This window comes from Notolepis coatsorum (assembly GCF_963971535.1).
Source record: "Notolepis coatsorum genome assembly, chromosome: 3".
In the NCBI taxonomy this organism is placed as follows: domain Eukaryota; kingdom Metazoa; phylum Chordata; class Actinopteri; order Aulopiformes; family Paralepididae; genus Notolepis; species Notolepis coatsorum.
In genome coordinates this window covers 155781127-155800798 of record NC_140167.1, presented here as the reverse complement: position 1 = coordinate 155800798, position 19672 = coordinate 155781127, and the positions used below count along the sequence as shown (strand labels likewise).

Sequence of the window (19672 nt, the reverse complement as noted above, 5' to 3'; positions counted from 1 at the left end):
TCAAACTACCTGCTTGTAATTGTATAGTCAAGCCAATATTACTTTGGGTATAAATGTTCTGTATCATCCTGAAGTAGACACACTCTACTACAGTGGTTCTCAACATGAGGTCCAGGGAGCCCCAGGGGTCCTTGACTGGCTTCCACGGGGTCCCCAGAAAAATGGGGAATCGTTTTAATTTCACTATTTTATTAAATTTAGGTTAGGCCAATGAGAACATTTGAGTGACTCGTGGGTTTGCTTTTCTTCACTGGTTTTCTCAGCTATAGCATTTTGGACTTAATCATATGATATTTAACAACAAAAGCTCTTGAGGGTCCTGAGACAGAATCCTACCAAATAGGGGTCTGTGGCCTAAACACTGCAGGAGTCCTTGATGTGAAAAAAGGTTGAGAACCACTGCTCTACTATCTTTGATGATGAATCAGCACAACACTGTAGCACACGCACACGACTTAAAGTACAGCCTTTAGAAACTGAGAAAATTCAAACTCGCATGGTTCCTTGTCCATAAGTATTGTTGGAATTGTTATCAGCAAAGGGGCACTCGTTTTGCTTACAGTACAAAAGAAAGAAAGAAAAATACTTTATGTACACAAAGATTTAAAACATGACATTTTGAACCTCAAAGGCCTTCATTAGAATCTGACTATTGTGTTTATTTTATATTTTTGTATAAATAATATTTGTATGTAATAATAACTGTTTACTGTGAGCAAGATACTACCTACTGGTGGTGTAAGTATCTGCAGTATAAGCCAGTGTTCTATATGCTACATTATGTAGAGGATTTTAAAAGGGAGAGGAGTGTGACATTTGACTGCAAATGGGAATGATTGCTGTCAGGTGTTGAATGTTCTGGCCAACTCATTATGTATTTCCGCCCGTGGCATTTCTCCAGTGCTATGCATGCCATCCAGAAGGCTTACCCCGAGGCTGTTGCGCCAATCTCCATAGTGCATCCGTATCTGGCTGGAAGCATCGACTTGCTTCAGTACATGCAGGGGTGGCCAGGCAGAGGTAATTATGAAACAGCAGCCTACTTACTGTATGTGCTCCACTTTCCCATGCCGTAGTATAAAGACATTCCTGTCTGACATTCCTCTGCTGACTTACATTGTCTTTAGATAAGATACAACAAGATGTCTCCGATGGGGACATTGTGACATTGCCGACAGCACCACATATATCAATAAAGGTGGCAAATAAATGTCAATAAAAACTAAAATTATAATAAATTGCAAGAAAGAAATGGAATCAATATAATACTTGTTATATTGTGTGCAGAAATGTTTAAAATACGTACAACAATATCTGCATCTGACCAATCTAATCTAATCTGCAGTATTGAAATGTACAGTTACATAGCAAATATATGCAAAGAGTGAACAGATGTGTAACACACACACAATACAATACTTAATTGAGTCTCAAGTTTCTGAACAAATAAACACATTGACCTATCTCACTAGAGACATGTGGTTTATCTTGTTTCACATGTTATTCACATGCCACTTGCTGATAGGCAATTACGATGTAGAATAATCTGAGGCTATGCTTTGATCCTGCCCAGATGTATACATCACCCTTGGAGATGTCGTCAGCCTGGAGAACAGCACACTGAGTGAAATGATCCATGCCGTTCTACAGGAGATTAATATACCACTGCATAAGGTATGTGTTGCCGCAGACCTTAGTCTCCTTCCTCCGCACATAACTGGGTGTAGCGTAGAGTTGAATGGCGGCAGCATAGCAAAACAGCACACATCTATTTCCTCTAGAGCGGTGGTTATAGTTTGATCCCGCAACTGTTTTCAGTTTTGAAACGTATCGCCCTGAACCTGTAGTGAATCCCGTGGTACAGACTCGCGTTGCTCTTTCCAGTCCGTATTACTTAAGCATTACATCACGCGCAGGAGTGGTTTGTGAACAATAAACCATGCCTAGGGGTGGTCGTTAGACCCCCCTAGGCATGGTTTATTGTTCACAAATCACGACTGCAAGTGGTGTAATGCTTTTATACAACTGCCACATTCATCCAACCTTATTGCTATACAATAAACACACATTAATCGAAGATTTATTGAAAAAACCATCCGCCAGAAAAAGTAGTTCCCACAACAACAAAAAGACAAGTTGCCTCCATGTGGAAGCAGCTCGGAAGTGCATCCAACCAACTAACACATCCAACTGTGTGTTATTGGAATGATTGAGAGAAGTTGCCTCCATGTGGAAGCAGCTCGGAAGTGCATCCAACCAACTAACACATCCAACTGTGTGTTATTGGAATGATTGAGAGAAGTTGCCTCCATGTGGAAGCAGCTCGGAAGTGCATCCAACGGATCCAACAAACTAACACATCCAACTGTGTGTTATTGGAATGATTGATTGAACATTTTATTACCAGCTATGCAGAATGGGTACAATACAGTACGGCTCAATACACACAATTGTTAAGGGGATGCAGACCTACTTTCTATATAACTTCATTCTTAGATGCTTCTATAGAAAGTAGGTAAAACAAATTAAAAGGTTTTCTTTGCCCTATAGGAAAAAAAAAGTTTTCTTCGCCCTATTTTTTTATTTATTTTTTTAAACCTACTTTAGAGGGCCTAAACTTAACCAGTTGGAAACCAGGCGTACAGTAATAAAATTAGCAATAAATCAATTCAATAGGCCATGCTCACTCAAAACATCGCAGCACTCAGCTGCTTCTCTCTCAGGCCCTGTCCACACGAGGGTTTGGATTTAATATGACAGAAGTTTGAAAAAATAAAACTCCGTCCACACGGTGAACACAGGTGGACAACCGTGTATAACTGCGTGCTCACGGCAGAGCTGGGATCCCAGCAACCGATACATTTAGTACAATGTAATACAATGCCAAAGCAGTAGGCGGCGATGTTGTTCAGACATGAAGGCCATTTCAACCAATCAGAAAAGGCTGTACGCTCACTAAACTTCCTGTTGGGTCGCGATCTGCCATTAATTAACTGAAGAAGAAGAAGTAAACTTCCTGTTTAGAAGCACAGCTGGACTGGATCATTTTGCCAACGGAACATATTATTTTCAGCAAAGAAAGAAACTGCAATAAACAAACGGATACATTCACTGTGTTCTGCCTCTCATTTTGTTGATGAAACAAAACCATCAGCAACACAATTTACCACCAAGAGCGGATAGTTTAGTCTCACAAAAGACCGCCGGTGTTGTTAGCTACATGCTAATGTGAATGGCTATATCCATGTATAGTATATAGCTTAAATGCTAACGTAATGACTGTGGTAACGTTACCGATATGAAATGGATGTAAACGTTATTTAACACATTGCAGAATGGGTACAATACAATACGGCTCAATACAAACAATTGTTAAGGGGATGCAGTCTGGACTGGGTTCCTTATAACAATAACTTGACAACACATGAGTTTAGTTTAGCTGCAGGCTGCAGCTACATGTTTACTCTCAGCGTCAGGTCAGGAATGCGACAAGACATCAGTCGATCACAACACTCTTCAACACAGACGACACGTTTCGAACAAAAGTTTGTTACAATCATTTTCATATAACGCTACTTGGGACTGCTGTAAACACTGGTGTAGTTGGCTCTGCTATAATCTCTCTACCCCGCGGTCTGCCGTGAACATGGGGAATAATTGCGACAGCTCTGCTGTAAACACTGGGAATAACCTCGGTTGCTATGCCCACACGCAACTGCAAAACCGCACAACTCCACCCTGGCCACCGGTTTCAAAGACCGCGGTTGCAGTGTAGCAAATCCCCGGTTGTGTGTGGCCGAACAGTGCAACTGCGCACATACAATCACGGTTACATTAAAACCAGCGTTCGTGTGGACGGGGCCTCAGTCTGACTCTCCCCCGCCGTTGCAGACAGGAGTGTGTGTGTGTGTGTGTGTGTGTGTGTGTGTGTGTGTGTGTGTGAGTGTGTGTGTGTGTGTGTGTGTGTGTGTGTGTGTGTGTGTGTGTGTGTGTGTGGGTGTGTGTGTGTGTGTGTGTGTGTGTGTGTGTGTGTGTGTGTGTGTGTGTGTGTGTGTGTGTGTGTGTGGGGGTGTGCCAGACAGTGTGAGAGTGAGCTCTGCAGTCAGGGGGAAGGAAGAAGAAATTTAAAATAAAATTGCAAATAATCAATCAATCAATCCGCGATTTTTCTTTTGTTCTACAATGACTCATGACCCATCAATTACATCATCCAACATTGTTTAAAGGACTAAGACATTCGCCGTGACAGAATCGCTTTATATTTAGTCGTTATGACGCTATCAACATATCCATTTGTTAAAGATTATTGTCCGCCATCTTGTTTTCTCCGAAGAATCTGCACGGCGGAGTGATGTGATTCGGTTGTGGGCGGGTCCTGGGACCAGGAGCGTGGATTGTGCCCTATACATACGTGTAAATGGACTGTTTCAGCCAATCAGAATCGAGAAATTTGCATGCCGTTGTATAATGACACATACAGTATGCTCAAGTTCAAGTTTTGTTTTATTTGTCACATATAAGGTACATGTACATTACAGTGAAATGCTTGGTTCTGTATAAGATTGTGTTTCATATGGTAAAAAAGAATAAAGACCAAACATTATACAAAATATACAATATACAAAACTAGAGAACAACATGCAAACAAAATGAGGTGAATGAGTGTGTGCATGTGGATGTGTGTGCAATGAATGTAGAATGGATGGGTTAGTGTTAGCTTGTCTATTAGCTCTACTAAATTGTTGTTTTGTGGTGGTGTCTTCTTTTAAAGCCCATTTCCTACATGAACAACATTCAAAGGGATAGTGTATGGCACATTATTATTATTATTTTACAGTACATTTCTCATAATGTTCGTCGCGTTCCTTTAGATTAAAAGATCCAACTGTAACTAACCCTTGACAGTAATTAGCTCATGAACTGATCTATTTAACTATCGATCCGCCCCCTCTAGGCTTTGGGCTTGATGTTGGATAAAGCCATGGTGCGCTGCTACATATGCAACAACAGCAGCAACCCTGTGGTAATAGCAGCGTGTGCTACGGGCGCCATGGACATGCTGCTGGGATACATCAGTCCGGAGAAGGTGGCCAAGCAGGTATGTCAGGATGAGCCTTTAATGTTATGAAGACACGCACAGACAATAATAGAAAACAGATGCCTACGTGTTGACGGGGAAGAATGTACTTTTTTCTTCTTCTTCTTTTTCCTTCTTTCTAGGATAGTTATTGTTGGCCCCTCTGCACTTATAACACCACAGGGTTCATAACACCATCTCTCCACCATAGTGTTCATAACACCTTCTCTCATCAGTGTTCATAACACCATCTCTCCATCATAGTGTTCATAACACCTTCTCTCACCATAGTGTTCATAACACCTTCTCTCACCATAGTGTTCATAACACCATCTCTCATCATAGTGTTCATAACACCTTCTCTCATCATAGTGTTCATAGCACCTTCTATCATCATAGTGTTCATAACACCTTCTCTCTCATCATAGTGTTCATAACACCTTCTCTCTCATCATAGTGTTCATAACACCTTCTCTCATCATAGTGTTCATAACACCTTCTCTCTCATCATAGTGTTCATAACACCTTTTCTCTCATCATAGTGTTCATAACACCTTCTCTCATCATAGTGTTCATAACACCTTCTCTCACCATAGTGTTCATAACACCATCTCTCATCATAGTAGTTGGGTCAAGAACCAAAATTCCGTGACCATTCTCTGGCTAAGATGTTTTGATGATTGATTTGACTTCTATGGACCTTTTATAAAATATTTAGCCCCCGTGTCCCTCCCAAAAATCCCTGCATTTTTTGTCAGATGGCCAAATCCAAAATACCTGCTGACGCCATCTTGAAAAATTAACTTTTGATCCAGAGCACCTATAATCATGTATGAATCAGGCCACGTGAGCGGATCGGCGTGGCCGAGAAATCCGCTCTTCGCTCTTTAAAGCTTGGTCCGCTCCGCTAATCGCTCATGTTGACCCCGCCCCCAAGTCGCTCTCAAGTTGACCCCCTGGGCCCCTTAACAATTGTTTGTATTGAGCCGCATTGTAATTGTACCAATTCTGCAATGTTAAATAACGTTGTTTATCCATTCACTAGCTCTATTAAGCGATGATAGCTAGCCGAGCCACAATGCTATGGTCGCTGCCATTAACGTTAGCATGTAAGCTAACGACAACAACAATGGCGTCGATACTTTTTCTAACAGGAGTGAGTGACAAAGCCTGAACCGGATATCACAGGTTCACCCTTCTCATTGGTTGAAAATGGCCTTCATGTTTGTACATCGCCATCTGTTGCTTTGGCATTGTACTACATGTATATTAACATCAGTGTTAAACCACTGTGAGCGGCCTGGAGTGGATTGGAGCGGAGGAGAACTCTCGCTCTGGACGTCGCGCCGACACATTTTAAAACCCACTCCTCGCTCACGTCAAAACCGCCCGCTCCGCTCCCCGCGCCGCTCACGCTCCGATCCGCTCACATGCACTGGTATGAATACACTTTTTTTGTGTAAGTCAACCATGACGATTCCAATTCTGACATCAGTTTGACTCTATGACATAAATTTTACCCAGAAATCCAAGATGGCCACCATCCAGTAGAGCAAAGATTTAGATAGAGACAGTAGAGCGAAAATGTAACTTTTGAATGGGAAGGTAAGCTTTGGTCTTTGGGCAGGGCTTCAGACTAACCTTTCCACTGATAGCACTGGTGCTACCAACTTTCCCAATAGCTAGCTAGCTAGCTAGCAACAACAACTAGTTAGCTAATATAGTCATTGTAGCCCTGTGTTTGGGGTTTGTTAACCCTTGTGTTGTGTTCGAAAGCTGTTTCTTTCAGGAGTTATTTTGATGATGTTCTGAGCACAGCCTTCTGTTACAAAAGGTATCTTGGACCATGCCATCTCGCCATTCCTTGACATGAAGAACTCCTGTTGACCTTGCTCATCCAGGCGTGTGTGTGCGTGTGTGTGTGCACATGTGTGTGTGTGCGTACGTGCGTGCATGTGTGTGTGTGTGTGTGCGTGCATGTGTGTGTTTACATTCAAGAATAATATGCATGTCCATATTCTGTGAGAAAGGTTGAGTTCCCGTGGGGGGAGGGGTGCCAGAGGGATTGGGAGAACAGGTGCATGTTGCAAAAAGTAAGTGTTCCCGTGGAGGAAAGAGGTGGGGGTGGGGTGTCTAAAGATCAAATCTTGACTGACCCAAATTTTACCCAGTGTTACCCACAACATTTAGATGCAACCCAAACAAGTACCATGCCATTGTACCCTTTCTTGGTCCCTTCCATACACAGTGTGTGATGATGAGCCCTATCTACAAGCGCTACAAGGGGAGTGAGCTAGGAGATGTACTTGTGGCAGGAGGAGTTATTGCAGAGGGCTCTGTTGACCGTGCACTGAAAGGCAAGAATTACAAGAGGGGGCTGCGTTGCTTGAGGCTCATCTATCAGGCTTGAGGCTCATGATTCATCTGGTAAAGGGGAGGCTCATGCCCAACCTGGCTGATGAGACAAGGGAGAACCTTGAGATTTTGAGAGATATGAGTCTCTCCCAAGAACCTTGTGCAGCTGCACATGCGGCACTGGAGGATGATACTGACCTCGAGAGCCACATCACCAATTTATTCACCCAGGTGGAGGCCAGTGACATGGCGGACTACTCGAGGGACTTCCTGTCTATGACAGATGCACTCATGCAGAATGTGCATGCAGTACATATCTGGAACTGGGATGAGTATGTCAGCTCTCTGCGTGCCATGCTGCCATGGATGGTAGTGTACGACAACAATAGGTATGGAAGGTGGCTGCCTGACTTCTGGGCAATGCTGACAGCTCTCCTTGCTGATCAGGTCGCCTTCCTTCGTACTGACTTCACTCAGTCCATCACAGGCAACCCCTACTCCAACATGGCCTGGGACATGTGGATCGAGTGTACAATGAAAAATGAAGTCTGGCTGGCTCTCCATCCTCCAGAATGAGAAGCAGCTGCTGGTGCACTCCAAAAATGTGAACAATTTGGCCAAGATCCGGGTGGCTCACAATGCCCTGGCCAAAAAAGAAAAAGCCAAGAGGAATCACATAGAATGTGGTCCGAAAAGGATGAGAGAAGATGAGCAGTGCGTGCAGGACCTGGTTGCATGCATGCATGAGTTTGATTCCGTCCCATTTGATCCAGCCTCACCCACCCTCCGCACCCTACAGTCAGCCATGCCTGCCTCCGATGAACTCATCGCAGACTTCAACTCAGCCCATGCTGTGGGAGAGGAGAAGTTGACCAGCTTCTTGCAAGACCGGGTGTTCAGTAAGAAAACCTCCCTCCAAGCTGAGATGGAGCGGAGTGTTCTCAAGGCAGTGATCGACCTGGTTGAGGTCAGTCAACTTGTGAATCTCTCCGAGTTGCTGGAACATCGTGTTGTTGAGGAATGTGTGGCCTTATTCAACTCCAATGGCACATATAGGAAGACACAGAAGAGCAAGCTCATTCAGAAGCTCTCTCTCCAATCTGTAGATCTGCAAGAACCCTACACCGCTCTTGTCGACATGGGCATGATCTGGACGATGGCAACCCCATCAGCAGAAGATCGGCAGACACAAGATGGCACCCCATACAAGTGGTTGGACTATGTCCACAAGGTATCATCCACCATCCTTGCCCGCCATGGTGATGCTGACGTATTTTCTGTGTAAATTACCAGTAAGACACAGCATACTCAACTAAAGATGATGAGCGAGATCTGCGGGTACAAGGTAAGGTACATGTCCCCAACACCTACATGAAGCTGGGCAACCCCTTCCCCTCTGCCAGATAGTTCAAAACACTGCTGTGTAGTGTCAGCAACAAGGAGCGGCTACAAAAAGTAATATGCAGCTATCTGACTGACCTTGTTGCACAGGGTGTAGATACAGAGATCATCTACTCTGTTGGCTCCCACTGCACAACTTGTCAACCCAGCAACCAATGCAGAACTACAGCTTTGACCAGTCTGAGGCTGACACCATCCTCTTCTCTGCTTACACAGTTCTACGTGAGTCAGGCTACAGTGACCCTGTTGTCATTGATGCAGCCGACACCGATGCCTATGTCACGGCAGCGGTCATCTCTCAACAGCTGCCCGGTATGCTCTGTATCAGGAGAAAGCAGGAGACTGACTTCAGCTGTGGCCTGGTTACTGAAGAGATAGCAGACTGTATTGTGCAGCTACACTGTATTACAGGCTGTGATGCCAATTCAGGCTTCTATGGCAAGGGTAAGTCGTCGGTGTATGACAAGGTGGCAAAGAGCCCTATGGCACGGCGGCTGCTCTCGCGGTGTGGAGATAGCCTTGACCTTGAGGAGGAGGTGCTAGAGGAGCTGTTTGAGTTCACACAACATGTTATTTATGGCGACAAGAAGAGTAGCACCATGGCTGAGGCCTGTGCCACAAAGTGGAAGAGAATGAAGAACAAATCATTCATCCATCTCCCTCCTTCATAACACCTTCTCTCACCATAGTGTTCATAACACCATCTCTCCATCATAGTGTTCATAACACCATCTCTCTCATCATAGTGTTCATAACACCATCTCTCCATCATAGTGTTCATAACACCTTCTATCATCATAGTGTTCATAACACCTTCTATCATCATAGTGTTCATAAAACCTTCTCTCATCATAGTGTTCATAACACCTTCTATCATCATAGTGTTCATAACACCTTCTCTCTCACCATAGTGTTCATAACACCTTCTCTCACCATAGTGTTCATAACACCTTCTCTCATCATAGTGTTCATAACACCTTCTATCATCATAGTGTTCATAACACCTTCTATCATCATAGTGTTCATAACACCTTCTCTCATCATAGTGTTCATAACACCTTCTATCATCATAGTGTTCATAACACCTTCTATCTCACCATAGTGTTCATAACACCTTCTCTCTCATCATAGTGTTCATAACACCTTCTCTCATCATAGTGTTCATAACACCTTCTATCATCATAGTGTTCATAACACCTTCTCTCATCATAGTGTTCATAACACCTTCTCTCATCATAGTGTTCATAACAGCATCTCTCATCATAGTGTTCATAACACCTTCTCTCATCATAGTGTTCATAACACCTTCTATCATCATAGTGTTCATAACACCTTCTATCATCATAGTGTTCATAAAACCTTCTCTCATCATAGTGTTCATAACACCTTCTATCATCATAGTGTTCATAACACCTTCTCTCTCACCATAGTGTTCATAACACCTTCTCTCACCATAGTGTTCATAACACCTTCTCTCATCATAGTGTTCATAACACCTTCTATCATCATAGTGTTCATAACACCTTCTATCATCATAGTGTTCATAACACCTTCTCTCATCATAGTGTGCATAACACCTTCTATCATCATAGTGTTCATAACACCTTCTATCTCACCATAGTGTTCATAACACCTTCTCTCTCATCATAGTGTTCATAACACCTTCTCTCCACCATAGTGTTCATAACACCTTCTCTCATCATAGTGTTCATAACACCTTCTATCATCATAGTGTTCATAACACCTTCTCTCATCATAGTGTTCATAACACCTTCTCTCATCATAGTGTTCATAACAGCATCTCTCATCATAGTGTTCATAACACCTTCTCTTATCATAGTGTTCATAACACCTTCTCTCATCATAGTGTTCATAACACCTTCTCTCATCATAGTGTTCATAACACCTTCTCTCATCATAGTGTTCATAACACCTTCTCTCTCATCATAGTGTTCATAACACCTTCTATCTCACCATAGTGTTCATAACACCTTCTATCATCATAGTGTTCATAACACCTTCTATCATCATAGTGTTCATAACACCTTCTATCATCATAGTGTTCATAACACCTTCTATCATCATAGTGTTTATAACACCTTCTCTCCACCACAAACTGCAGCAGAAAACTCCTTTAAAAAAACAGCTAAAAACACACATGTTCAGACAGGCTTTTGGTCATATATATAGGCATCATTTGTCCTCACTGTTCCTATAGTTTTTAGTTATTGACTGAGGATTTTATTTAAATAATTTTTATTTTATTTGGTTCACTGTTTTTAACTGCTGTCTGTTATTGTTGTAATTTATTTCAGATTTTTTTTTTAATATGTTATGATGTAGTGTAAAGCACCCTGTGCATTTGTGCTGTGAAGGGTGCTATATAAATAAAGGTCATTCATTCATCCACCACAGTGTTCATAACCTTCTATCCACCATAGTGTTCATAACACCTTCTCTCCACCATAGTGTTCATAACACCTCCTCTCTACCATAGTCCTCATAACCCTTTATTTGCGTGTGAGGAGACTCAGAGGTTTGCCAAACAATTAGATGGTTCCCTGGGAAACACTTTAACCATAGAAATTCCCAGGATGCATCTGGACAATTAACCCTGCCACTAAGAATGATAGAATAGAGACAGATATAATGGGAATGTCTAGATAATTAGCCATCAGAAGGTGTAGCAATCTCATCTGTCCTCATCTGTTTATTATCTATTCTATTTTATTCTATTATTATATTGTATTTTTGCACAATCGAAGGCGGGCATGCCACCTTCATTTTACTATGTATTGTGTATGTATGTGACGATTAAACCTCTTGAATCTTGTCCATGCACTCATTCGCTATACAGTAGTAATGCAGTCCTGTCATCTACATTACAACTTTTTTATTTGTGAAGTAGAGTTTCTGATGTGAATCTGTATGATCTTAAAATCGTATGAATCTATTGGTAAACATTAGTGTCAGACTGAAGTTCATGTAGTTAATGAAAATATGTCTTTTCAAGAAAATAATGGATGGACTGAAACTGTCAGACAGGCTTCTTAAAAGGTTTTATCACCTATCCTCACCGGCCTCCCAAAAACAAAACACAGAACGACTCCAACTCATTCAAAACTCGGCAGCTATGCTACTTACTAGAACCAAGAGGAGAGACCACGTCAGTCCAGTATTAGCTAACCTGCACTGGCTTCCGGTAATATTTAGAATACATTTCAAGGTCCTCCTCCTTATATACAAAACATTAAATGGAACAGGACCAAGCTACATTGCATATTCTCTAGTCAACTATGTGCCTTCTAGATTATTACGATCATCTACTACTGGTCTATTGCAGGTTCCCAACCACTGCCTAAAGAAAATCAGGGATGCAGTCTTCGCAAACTATGCACCAAAGCTATGAAACACCCTACCTATGGACATTAGGGAAGCTAGATCTCTAAATAAAAAATAAATAAAAAAAGCTAAAAACATACTTCTTCTCCTTAGCATTGTAATACACTCTTCTGCTGATTGTACTGTAGATTGCACTATTTTACTCTGTCCATTCTATGTTACTCTTATATTCCTTTTTATTACAGGTTCTAAACTGTCAGGCATTGAACTGTGTGGGTATCATAATATTCAATATATACAGTTTTGAGGTAGCCTACTTGTACTTTACTTGATATTTATACCTCTAATTAATACTTCTACTCCACTACATTTGAAAAGGAGATATCCCCCACTACATTTACCTACTTAACTAAACCCTGCCAGCTACCGGTTACTGTGAAGAAGAAACGGTTTTGTTTACACAAAGTGTGACAAGGAAATGAAAAACGATACATTTGGGTCAAGCTTGTCAATTCAATAGGAAGTAATCAGAGCCAGCACCACTACCACCTACTTAAATGTAACTTCAGAGGTTACTGTGTCATGGATTGAATGCTCCAACATATATTTGTATGTCTTGTATGTCACAAATGTCTTGATGAATTGAAAATGGAGGACCCTGATGTAAACAAGACAAAATACTTTTTCTGGTCTGCATCCTCTTAGCAGTTGTTTGTATTGAGCCGTACTGTATTGTACCCATTCTGCAATCTGTTAATAAAGTTTTCAAATACGCCCTGAGAGAGGGAACTGTGCCCTGAGAGGGAGGTTTGCGCTGAGAGGGAGGTTTGAAGGGTCAAAGTGGGTATCAAACAGGAAGGAAGACTGTCAGGTTTTAAACTGTGGATATCAAACAGTAATTCAGAACTATTTTATTGCACTGCACTATTGCATAATTTTACTCTGTCTATTCTATTTTACTCTTTTTATTGTCTATTTTAAAACTGCCATAGAATAAAACTATAAACAAGGTGGCCTATTGGGATGTTAGATCCTAATGTGAAAAACTGTGATTTTATATGTCTGCACTTTATGTGCTCACATATCTGTATTTTTTTCTGCTGTGAAGCACTTTGAGCTGCAATTCTTGTATGAAAGGTGCTATACAAATAAAGTGTATTATTATTATTATTATTATTATTATTATTATTATTATTATTATTATTATTATTATTATTATTATTATTATTATTATTATTATTATTATTATTATTATTATTATTATTATTATTATTATTATTATTATTATTATTATTATTATTATTATTATTATTATTATTATTATTATTATTATTATTATTAAATTATATTATTAAATTAGGCCTCTTACAGTGAGTGAGGATTCACTGTGTGTTATCACCTATTGTACTGGTATTTAAATTAATTTAGTCTTGAGGGCTTTGGGAAGAATAGCCTAACTACAGGCTAAAAGAGATCCTGACAAACACAAAGACAAATATTGTTTACCTGCACCCCCCCCCCCCCCCCCCCCCCCCCCCCCCCTCCCCTCCTCTGTATTCTCAGGCTCTGCTGGCGTGGAGCCAGCATGTGGCACCAGGTGATGTGGCCTTCGTGAGAGGGCTGCTGCACAGCCTGATGGGAGGCTCAGGGGGCCAAGGCGGCTCCAACAACACCCGGTCCCAGAGGAGCGCTGACTACATGCAGCCACAGAACATCGAGGAGGAGCTGTAGGGAAAATCTCTCTCTCTCTCTCTCTCTCTCTCTCTCTCTCTCTCTCTCTCTCTCTCTCTCTCTCTCTCTCTCTCTCTCTCTCTCTCTCTCTCTCTCTCTCTCTCTCTCTCTCTCTCTCTCTCTCTCTCTCTCTCCTGAGTTCTCTTTCAAGGGGCAATAAAGTTAGTCTCCCCTATAATATGTACAGTACCTGTTCTTCCCCTGTGTCCGTCCTAACGACTGTCTCATGCATCGGCAGGTTCCTGTCCGTGGGCCACGTGATACTAGACATTCTGAGGAGCTTCCCTGAGCTGGACAACCCTCTTCATAGCTTGCTCAGAGCCGGGCACACCTCCATGCAGACAGCCTCTCTGGCCATAGACACTGTTCAGGGTAAGACTGCCTAGTCTGGGCTTGGATTTAGACCACACCTAATGTTAGGTTATGACTATAACCAAGTTCTGTTAGTATAGCGACGCTCGGCATCACTCTCTGCACTGTCCTCGCACACGTGCACACGCACTGAATAAAGACCACAATGTACCTTTAATCCCAATATTCGTCTGACCACACCCCTATCAGCTTACCCATATAAGCAGGGGTGGGGCCACCCACTCGCCTCCTTCCCAAGCTTTCACCACAAGGCGAGGTCAAGGGCTGCAGCGGCGTCGGATGCCGAGCGTCGCTATACTAACAGAACTTGGTTATAGTCATAACCTAACGTTCTGTTTCGTATTAGCTCTCGCTCGGCATCACTCTCTGCACAAGGGAGGCCGAGCGAGAGCCATCGGCCGACAAATACACCCCGCTGAAAGCCCCCCACAACCATCAGAACAGGGAGGGCCGAGCCCCCCCGACCCACCCTAATGGAGGGCACCCCCCCTATTGGGGGCTTCACGGGAGGGCGACGGACCCGACCGTGCGAAGAGGCACTCAAGCAACTCAACGCACAGGGTGAGCAGACCGTGGCTTGACCCCACGACTACACACACGCACAACCCGCATGCCACCCGGGAACGAACGGAGGAAACAACCTCGTTACTGCCCCCAGAATCACGGGGTCAAGGGCAAACCCAACCCCGTGGCAAGGCCGTAGCAGCGGAGCGCGAAGGAAGACCCAGACCCACCAAAGGGACTGGACCCCCTGGAACGGGGGCCCGGAGAAGTCCATGATGCCAGCATCAAGACCCCACCAGGTGGGCACTTAGTGACCCCGCCCCCCACATCGCCAGCGTATTCGGACAAAGGCCCCTCAGCCGAGCGGGCCCTGTCCCCCCAATAGTACACCGCATGGCACACTGACCCTGCAGAACAGGCAGTCAGCATGGCCGTAAGCACACAAAAAAGGTTAACCAACGGAAGCAGGCAGCGCACCGGGGAAAAACCAGGCAACAGGCTATTAACCCTAGCCTGGAGACTGCGGACGAGACAGGCGCCAGAGGGGACAGCTGAACACAGCCGCCCCGGCGGAAGGAGCGTAAGCTGGCGGTGTTGCATGACCAAGCCTCCATTTAAAAACCCCCACCCAGAGGGGTTGAGGCAGAGAAGGCTGACACGATTGGCAGACGTCATGAACGTGCAGGGGCACCCTCAAACGGTGAACCCGGGAGTTGACACTGCTCCAACACACCAGGGAATCAACCACCTTGGTGTTACCCAATGCGGTGGTTGTTCCTATAACCCCTCAAGAAAAAACTCCAAAACACACCTGCGGGTATACACCGGCTATACCGCAGTACAAGTGTTTCAGTTTTTCAAAAAAGGGTTAACCCAGGCCTACGGGTCGACGAAACATTACTTCGGACCGGGCCCGGCGATACGGGAAGCACAGGGTCACCAGAGGAGGTCAAAGACCACCCCAACAGGCCCCTCTTCGCCATGCGTGAGAGAGGAGCGAATAAGAATGGAGAACCAGCCCCTAAGCACACCGTACTTGGTATTCCCAGGCGGTCTCCCAACCAAGTACTAACCAGGACCAACCTGTGTAGCGGCCGAGATCAGACGAGATCGAGCGTGTACAGGTTGGCATGGCCGTAAGCCATTACGACAGTGCTGAGTAAAACGTACCCAACCAGGGTCTCCATAGCGCTTAACCCTGTGACACCCGGACCGACCTGGCATTTTTCCCCCTGAAAAAAGCCCAAGTCCCTCAGGGTACCAGAACAGCAGATCTGCATCCCCGGCGGACAACGGGTTCAACTGATCCGGACCAGCATGACCAGAACCAGTCCCGTGCCCTAACCACGCCGACATGCCTACTCCAGGAGAAAGGGCAGATATGTGTGTTGATCTTAACATGAAAAGAAGGCGCCACCCAGACGTTCGGGCGAACCGCGCCCGGTGGCCCACCCCCAGGGCGTGAGACCCCTCTACATATGTTCAGATCCATTCCGTCATCATCCCCCAGACATGAACGAGAATCCGTCGATAACCAACCCAGGTCGTGGGATGTGGTCGTCGGAAGAGGAAAAACCTCCATCCCAGTTGCTTTATAAAAACGCCGTTTTAACCTCAAGCAACCAAGGCGTGCCAGTCAGTCGCCTGTTTACAGCGAGCTAGCACTATGCGTGCGTCGGGACACACCCACATCAATGAACAGGCTATTTAGACCTGTCATTGAATCCCCAAGGCGCCCAGGGGAACGACAAGAGGGGTGTGACACTTCCTAACTCCAACTCTTTTTTAATAGAAAAGAAGGAAGCACCAACAGTATGTATCCCAGTCTACACAGCCGGGGGTAAAAATTGTTCACATTTTTACATCCCACCACCCTCCCATAGGAAGGAGACGGGAATCCCCGGAGAGACTTCCCACGCGAGCTGTACAGATTGAAAAGAATATATTGCACCTTGAGCCATGTAAAAAATTGGTTTTAGGGCTCTCCGGGGAAGAGGCACTGAACCCATACACACTCAATAATCGAATTGAATCGAATACATACACAATAGAATAGGACACCTTCTAGAGGGTCCACTCACTTTGACAATCTGAGGAGGAGGCTCTGTACTCTGATGGAGGCTCCCTCACATGGAAGGAGGAGTCCGAACTCACAGAAGGCCCGAATAGGCGCTTGGTGAGGAGGATCCCTGACCACCCCCCCGAAACAGATCCATCACATGGACCTGAACAGCACACGGAAGTCCTACCAACAGAGACGCGCACGGTGACGTACTCTATGGCGGGGGAATTTCTGCGGTGCACACGCCCAATATTCCAGGCCGTGGTACCAGGAAACTCCCCCCCCCCCCCCCCCCCCCTCACCCCGTAATGTGCCGAACCGCAACGTGACAGGAACCTTGAAGGACAGGGGGTGTACCCCTGACCAACAGAAAAAAGGGGGAGAGGAAAGGTTACCAGTTCACCCCTTTACGACCCCACACCCATGATACGATGTAATGACAAAAAGAGAATATGACAGTCATAGTCAGCTCTATGAAGCATTTGACAGCTTCACACAGCGCATGAGCTAACCTGCTATCTGATTTTTACTAAGGAAAAACACAGAATAGAGAGGGCTCTCTAAGAGCCCCGGTCCAACTCACACATGTGCTTCTGTGGCCAGTCCAACCCAGTTGTAGGTCACATGACACACACAACCCATCATCACCTACAAAAAATGGCAAAAATGAGAGAATACATAATTCTCGATTAGTATCGGCCACAGGCCTTGCTAAGCACACACGAAAGCGACCAAACAATCTTTTCTTTTAGGAAAATAAAGTTTCTCCAGCAGTCTTAGCACAACCTCAGCAATCAAGCTAAGGGTTACATCGCATCCCTACCACACAAAGACACAATGTAGTGCAACAACATGTCTGATAGGAGGATGAAAAAGTCCCCAGGGAACCGGGGGGAAACACAATCCTCCTACTTTACCCTTAATACGGCCAGTTAAAACAGGAAAACCTGTTAATATGTGAACACACTGTTCATTGTCATCACAGGCTGAGAAAAGAAAATTCTTTACTAATTTGTCACTAAGCATAGCTTCATAGGTTAGTTACCCCTTAGTTGTGAGTACACGGTACATATAAACACACATGATGTTTCTCACACAACAACCAGATCATTTTCACATCTGTAACAACAACCCGATTTGCACGGAGAAGCTAATTACCAGTGACAAGACAGTTCACACAAAACTCGCGTCGTATCCTAAATGTAGTGCAGCAACACACGTTTTTGGAAAACAGCGTTATATACAAAACATGTAGAAGGTAAAGCCAGAAGACGCGTATAAGGTCTGGCCAAACCTTTGTCCTACCCGGAGCGTAGATCAGCGAAGTGCAGTCTCAAGGCCCCGTAGAAAACACAGCAGTCCTGTGTTGTTCGAACTGGGCAGCGTCGCTGCACCAACCCGTCGTTACGGTCCCCTTTGTTGACGCAGGCTTTGCCGTCCTGGCCCAGGGCAGGTCCGACGAACATCCTCTGTCAAAGATGACGTCGTAGTCAAGAGTGTTTAAAACATGTTATAATCAAAGCACGTTCAACAGAGTAGCATTAAGCTAACGGCCGCCCCAACCGTCGGTCGCTACTGCCCCTGCCCACGAGACGCCGAGCGAACGGCGCACGCGACCAGAGGGGAGCTCGCGGCGGCGCACGAGGAGCCGGAGCTACCCCGCGCTGGGCCTTGGCCGATAGCAGCAAGCTAACGTTTCCTAGTGATCACAGCAAGCTAGCGCCGCAGCTAACAGCTGACTGGCTAACAGTAGGCCCAACATATGTAGGCCACGCAGTGATCACAGCAGGCTAACGCCGCAGCTAACAGCTGACTGGCTAACCGTAAGCTAAGCAGCTATCACCTGAACTTGTACACAATGATATAACACTCACCCAGACAGGCCGCCGTTCTGAAACCCTCCTCACTTTTTAAGAGAAAAGAGAAACAAGATGTCAACACAGCTTTACAACGGTGATTTTACCAACACCCGACGGAGCCAGCACAACACCCAAACTGGCCTGTGTAGCTGACTTGAACATAGATCTTCCGCTATCGAACATCTATGCCCATATCTCCTCGTGAAGGAATACTCTCATTTGGATATGAAAGAAGGGGCTACACGGTGACAGAAGAGATATCCACTCGTCCAGAAAACACAGGGATCACCAGTGTTAATGGTCGCGGCCCACTAGTTAAAACTATAATGGGCTTCAGACCAAGGTCTTCTGTCACCTAAGAGGCTGAACAAAGGACCCTAGCCTGGGGCCGGTTTTCATAAACATTGTCAATTAGCCCCCATAGCACTAACAGACAAGTGGAGCCTGCCAGCAAAACACAACTCACCAAAACCAGGAACCCACCGCTTCTCACAACAGCGGCGCGTCCTACAGCCCAGCTGTGCCTTTACCGCAACCAGCACACAGCAAGGACTGCAGTTGGAAAAGCATGTAGCGGCGCGAACTCCCAATACGAAAACCGGTGGAGGATTTTTAGAATGATCATCATCTTCCAGACACTCAAGTACGAAGACAATATCGCCGTATTTTCTCGAAAATAGTGAGAGAGAAAATAAAGATATGATGTCAACGTATCCTTGTTTTCCAACTCTTCTCCTACCATCACATCACATCACTTCAAGTGTGGGGATCTACAGAGGCACTTCTTCCTTGTGGTGAAAGCGAGAAGGAGGCGAGTAGGTGGCCCCACCCCTGCTTATATGGGTAAGCTGATAGGGGTGTGGTCAGACGAATATTGGGATTAAAGGTACATTGTGGTCTTTATTCAGTGCGTGTGCACGTGTGCGAGGACAGTGCAGAGAGTGATGCCGAGCGAGAGCTAATACGAAA

General features: G+C 44.7%; 1 protein-coding gene across 1 annotated transcript in view; it reads left to right on the top strand.

Annotated features, from left to right (window-relative positions):
* LOC311225398 (uncharacterized protein) overlaps positions 1 to 19672 on the top strand; it is a gene marked incomplete at its 3' end in the record, with an annotated part of 134380 nt that overhangs the window by 51833 nt on the left and 62875 nt on the right. The window contains exons 9-13 of the mRNA XM_084310661.1: positions 902 to 1020; positions 1574 to 1674; positions 4955 to 5098; positions 13739 to 13902; positions 14145 to 14278. Of these exons, the coding sequence (XP_084166787.1) occupies positions 902 to 1020; positions 1574 to 1674; positions 4955 to 5098; positions 13739 to 13902; positions 14145 to 14278 (662 nt within the window). The remainder of the gene's footprint in view (positions 1 to 901; positions 1021 to 1573; positions 1675 to 4954; positions 5099 to 13738; positions 13903 to 14144; positions 14279 to 19672) is intronic.